Source organism: Neomonachus schauinslandi, chromosome 8, assembly GCF_002201575.2.
Source record: "Neomonachus schauinslandi chromosome 8, ASM220157v2, whole genome shotgun sequence".
NCBI classification, from domain to species: Eukaryota; Metazoa; Chordata; class Mammalia; order Carnivora; family Phocidae; genus Neomonachus; species Neomonachus schauinslandi.
In genome coordinates, this window is record NC_058410.1 from 37,481,341 (window position 1) to 37,487,683 (window position 6,343).

At 37.3% G+C, this 6,343-nt stretch overlaps 1 protein-coding gene across 1 annotated transcript in view; it reads right to left on the reverse strand.

Annotated features, from left to right (window-relative positions):
• Positions 1-2,894: 2,894 nt before the first annotated feature.
• Positions 2,895-6,343, reverse strand: part of HINT3 (histidine triad nucleotide binding protein 3) — an 18,216-nt gene continuing 14,767 nt past the window's right edge. The window contains exon 5 of the mRNA XM_021693351.1: positions 2,895-5,111. Coding sequence (XP_021549026.1) covers positions 5,079-5,111 — 33 coding nt within the window. The 3' untranslated portion in view covers positions 2,895-5,078. The remainder of the gene's footprint in view (positions 5,112-6,343) is intronic.

A 6,343-nucleotide genomic window follows, 5' to 3' on the forward strand; every position in this document is an offset into this window, starting at 1 on the left:
TGAAACTCAAAGAGGTTTTATACCTAAGTTAGAATGGTCATGCATACTGCCACGAAGAACATAAGGTGATGGAGATTCAGCAGACGTCTAGGTTATACTTCTGATTTTTAGATTGAAAGTAGTTGGAATTAGGGTTATCATGGTGCTCAATTAGATTTTGGGTTGTTATGGTAACATTTTAAGGGACTCAGAAATTAAAATAAAATCTTTATTGACCACTAATATAAATCAGTCACTGAACTAAGGCAATGGGGATACAAGATAAAAAATTAGATCCCCCAGCTCATAAAAAAGGTCAAAATCCAGTGGTAAGAGATATCCCCCTATTTCCCAGTTAGACTGTGTAAGGTCTATGCTGGGAAAATCAAATCTCACAGACTAGAGCTAAAGAAACAATATTGCTGTGATTGTGGATGGGAGCATCAGGGAAGACTTTGAAGAGGAGATAACATTTTAACCCAGCTTTTAAAAGTGAACAGATTTCCAAAGCTGTGCTCAGTTTAGTTGGAATAGTAAAAATGGTTGGCATAATGGGATACAAGTGCAGGAGATTAAGGTGAACGTGCTGGTGAGTAATTCTGAGGGAAAACAGGTTTTCACAAGCAAGAAAATTGCATAGCCAGGTCATAATTTAGAAAATATTCTGATGGATGCTGTGCTAGAAGGAAGCAACTGGAAGAATGGAGCCTACTCAAGTGATTCCAGCAACGTTCAAAGCAAGAGAAGAGGAGCGTCCAAAAAGGCAGAGAGACACTGGGCACTGAGAGGAACGAACTGCTTTTTGTTTCAGGTCCCTCGTGTCTGAGGGCAAATTGTTTGGCAACTGTGGGCTAAGAGAACATCCAGGCATACATGTTCTACATATTGAATGTACAAATGTGTTGAGAATAGACTGGAGGGTAGACACAGACAAAAGAGATAGTGTGAAGGCCAACTGCAATAATCTAGACAAGAGACGAGGAGAATTTGGCCAAGAAGACAGAAGTACAAGTGGGGAGAAGTGGTCAAATCCTGAATATATTTTGAGAATACTGCTGATAAGGTTTGCTAAGGTGTCGGATATGAAGTATGAGAGACAGGAGTCAAGGATGACTACAAGATTTTTGGCCTGAGCAACTGGAAGTTTGCAGTTGCCATTAACAAAGATGGGGAAGACTGAGAGGAATGGGGAGGGGAGGGGGAAATAAGCTTGAGGTGCCTGTTTTACATCAATAGGAAATATAATACATTTACCTGAAAATATTTGACTTGGGGATTGGTTTAATTAATGGATGATGGTTGATTGTGGATCCATCTTCACCTGTGTGTCTTTTTTTTTTTTAAGATTTTATTTATTTATTTGAGAGAGAGAATGAGATAGAGAGCATGAGAGCAGGGAGGGTCAGAGAGAGAGGCAGACTCCCTGCTGAGCAGGGAGCCTGACGTGGGACTCGATCCCAGGACTCCAGGATTACGACCTGAGCCGAAGGCAGTTGCTTAACCAACTGAGCCACCCAGGTGCCCCACCTGTGTGTCTTTAAATAATCATACAAGGATCTGATTTTTTTTTTAAGATTTTATTTCTTTGAGAGAGAGATTGAGCATGCAAGCAGGGGGAGGAGCAGAGGAAGAGGGACAAGCAGACTCCGTACTGAGTGTAGAGCCCAACAATAAGAAAACAAATCAATTTAAAAATGGGCCTACAACCTTAATAGACACCTCACCAAAGAAGATACACAGATGGTAAATGGCCATATGAAAACATGCTCCATATTATATGTCATCAGAGAAAAGGAATGAGCTCCCACTGCACACTTAGTAGAATGGACAAATCCCAAACACTGACAAGACCAAATTTTGGCAAGGATGTGGAGTAACAGGAATACTCATTCATTGCTGGTGGTAATGCAAAATGGTATAGCCACTTTGGAAGACAGTTTGGCAGTTTTTTATAAAACGAAACATATGCTGGGGCACCTGGGTGGCTCAGTTGGTTAAGCATCTGCCTTCGGCTCAGGTCATGATCCCAGGGTTCCGGGATCAAGTCCCGCATCAGGCTCCCTGCACCGCAGGGAGCCTGCTTCTCCCTCTCCCTCTGCCCCTCCTCCCTGCTTGTGTGTTCTCTCTCTCTCCCAAATAAATAAATAAAATCTAAGGAAAAAAAACCTAAACATATGCTTATCATGTGACCCAGTAATCATGTTCCTTGGTATTTACCCAAAGGCAGTGAAAATTTATGTCCCCACAAAAACTTGCATACACCAGCTTTATTCATAATTGGCAAAATGTGGAAGCAATCAAGGTATCCTTCAGTAGGTGAATGGATAAACTGTAGTATATCCAGACAATGGAATATTATTTAGCACTAAAAGGAGATGAACTATCACACCATGAAAAGACGAGAAACCTTAAATGTATATCACTAAGTGAAAGAAACCAATCTGAAAAAGCTATCTACTGTGTGATTCCAATTATATGATATCCTGGAAGAGACAAAACTACACAGTCAGTAAAAAGATCACTGCTTGCCAGGGGTTGGTGGAGTAGGGATGAACAGACATAGCACAGAGGAATTTTAGGGCAGTGAAAATACTCTGCATGATACTATAAAGATGGATACATGTCACCATATATTTGCCCAAACTCATAGAATGTGCCACACCAAGAGTGAGCCCTAAGATAAACTATGGACTTTGGGTAATTATGATGTGTCAGCGTAGGAATAGGTTTATCAACTACAACAAATGTACTGCTCTTCTGGGGAATGTTAATAATGAGAGAGGCTATGTGGGAAATCTCTGTATTGTCTCTTCAATTTTGCAGTGAACCTAAAACTGCTCTAAAAATTAAAGTCTTACACACACGTACACACACACACACACCACACACAGTCCAGAGAGGCAAAACTTGAGACAGTATTTTTCCATATTTATTTAGCTTTCTTTTAGCTAAGTAAGCACAGTTTGAAACAACTCACTAATTTTACAATTCTGCAGTTACAAACAATATCATAACATGCATGAATAATGCTCTAGATACTACTTTAACATAAGTTATGAATTGGTTTTGTGTTTAGCTACTGTTATGGGTAGCTACTGAGTTACCAAATACTCTACTGAAAAAGCTGAGTGAATTTTAATTGTAGTAAGTTATTAATCTTTACAAGTAAAAGAGAAATTCTGCTAAGAATGTGAGGATCAGGGGTTTTCCAAGTAAGAAGGAAAACTTAACTATGACAGGGTATAAACCTATATAAATTAAATCAATTGGCTAATCATATTTTTGAAGAGGTCCGTAAGGCATTTGAGAATTCCTTAAATACCTTACATGTTATTATCATAATATTGTCAGTTATATCATTACAAGTTCACATAGTACAACATGTTGTACATACTGAAAATTCCTTTTCCAAAGCTGGTCATATTTGAGCTGATTTCTACAAACTTGTAACTGCTAATCTGTGTAGGTGGCTCAGTGAGCTACTTAACAAAGCCGTGCTAAAAAGCCTGGAAATCTAATTTTGAGAGCCCAAAACCCCTACTTCCACTTCCAGTGACTAAAATGGAACGTGAACATTCACTTCAATCGTAAAGCAAGTAATAACGGAAGCAGAACTCAGGAGAAGCACATGTGGGTCTCTTGGCCTAAACTCCCACTGTCAGCCTGCCAAACACTGAGTCTTAAATATTCAGCTCTACTGCCACTGGCTCTCAAAATCGTGTTCCTTTCCACAGCCTCTTCTGTGGACATCACAGCACTTAACACACTAAGCTGTAATCACTGGTTTTGTCTGACCCCTGTATTAGCATCTGAAGACAGACTGTTCTTTCTCACCTACATTTACTGATCATCGCATGTTAAATACTCAGCAAATGTTTGTTATATGGATAAATGTTTATTTCAGATGTCGTAACTAAATATCCCAGGTGTTGTAATTAAACATTGTAATAAGTATTTCATTGCTTAAAACTATGTTTAATATCATGCCAAAAATAGGAAAGAAAACTAGTCATCTCAGCCTACTTCTAACTTTCAACTTTGTGTTCATTTATATTCATGCACAGGGTGTTACTATACACTGGCACAATGTAGGATCAGCTTCAGTACCTTACTCTTCATTCACATTCACTATTGTTAGTGTAGATCAGCACAATCCCTAAAGAAATGTGTCTAATGAAATGATATATATCAGTAATGCTAACATTGAGCTATTAAAATAAATTTTCTCATCTCAGCTTATCTGTCTCTACTTTCCAATCAGGATTTCTTCATGATAAAAGCCAGGCCTAATCACTTTTTAATTCTACCTTTCCTTTGGTACAATATACAAACCATAAAACAACAATTTCCACCAGTCTTTAATACATTACTATAACCATTTTATGTTTCTTCCCCATTTATGTTCTTACAGGTAAAATGGCATTACAGTGAATTCTCTTGGATTGCCAAATTGCTTGTTCTTGTAAATTCACCATTAGAATTTACCTTATGTATATTAATTATATAGCTTTAAGGAACAATTTATCACAAAAATGTCAGGCTTCAAGAAGTGAAAACCAGCATCCGAAATCTGAGTAAAAAGTGACACATACACAACTCTTTCCATCAACAACAGAAATCACTATGTAGTATGGTACTCTTCATTTTGAAATTTTGTGTGTAAACTTATATAACTGTCAAGAAATGGTTAATTTCTTTTTCCCCTTCACAGTAACAAAGGCTCCAATAAAGTAGTTTCTATACCAGTTTATTCTTCATGAGTAAGTCACTATTATAATAGACTATGGAGAAATGAAAATATTTAAACTTTGAAAAAAAATAGCCCTTCCTGATGAATGGGATTTGTTTTAATGGGATTTTACCTATAGTATCTTACACCTTAAATGAATAACCATTAAAACAAAGAAGTCAATGACGAAGTATCCATGGGATTGTATCACATATCTCAGGAAACAGACATTCAGAAAAGATTTAAGGCTAGCCAGGAATAGCCTCTCATAAAACCTAATGAACCTTACAACTGTAATCAGACTTCAAAAGGACCAAAATATTAGTTTATGTTGAGCCAAGATTAGGAGAATCTTCCACTGTTGACATTTTCATGTTCTTAGTTTTTCAATCAAACAATCGGCCTGTAATTTTGAAAACACAACGTATTTTTAAATTCTAGTTATTAGAGCTTATATGAAATAATTCTACTGGTATCCCTATTATATTAAGTCGAAGCAGAAGAGCTGGATATTACATATTCTGTTCCTAAAATATATCTTATAAAAAATTTCTCAGTATAATAGTTTTATAAACTATAGTAAAGGTATTCCACATTGTATATACATAGGCAGATTTTTATCCACATTGCATTAAAAAGCTTCAATAAGAAAAGGAAAATAAATATAATACTAACATTTTACAAAGTAAACTAGATGTGGAGGAACCTTAAATGCATATTACTAAGTGAAAGAAGCCAATCTGAAAAGGCTACATGCTGTATTGTTCCAACCATATGACATTCTGGAAAAGGCAAAACTGTGGAGGCATTAAAGAGATCAGTGGTTACCAGGAATTAAGGAAGAAGGAGACGTGACTAGGTAAAGCACAGAGGATTTTATTATACTATAATGTTGGATACATGTTACTACACATTTGTCCAAACCGATAAAATACAGAACACCAAGAATAAACCCTAGTGTGAATCATGAACTTTGGGTAAAAATGATATGTTACTGTAATTTCATGGATTATAACAAACGTTATCACTGTGGTGTAGGATGTCCATAGTGGGAGACAGTGAGTGTATGGGTGATAGAGGGTATATGGGAACTCTCTGTACTCTCCATTCAATCTTGCTGTGAGCCTAAAAGTGCCCTAAAAAATAAAATCTATTAAGGGCGCCTGGGTGGCTCAGTTGGTTAAGCGACTGCCTTCGGCTCAGGTCATGATCCTGGAGTCCCAGGATCGAGTCCCGCATCGGGCTCCCTGCTCGGCAGGGAGTCTGCTTCTCCCTCTGACCCTCCCCCCTCTCCTGCTCTCTCTCCCTCATTCTCTCTCTCAAATAAATAAATAAATAAAATCTTAAAAAAAAAAAAAATAAATAAAATCTATTAAAAAAATTAAAAAGTAAACCAAAGTCTTCTAGTTATTATTTCAAATACTTTTCTCTATCTGAAACTTTATATAAGAGATTTTGAAATAAATCTTAGTATCTTTTTTTTTTTTAAGATTTATTTATTTATTTATTTATTTGAGAGAGAGAGCACATGAGAGGGGGGAGGGTCAGAGGGAGAAGCAGACTCCCCGCCGAGCAGGGAGCCCGATGAGGGACTCGATCCAGGGACTCCAGGATCATGACCTGAGCCGAAGGCAG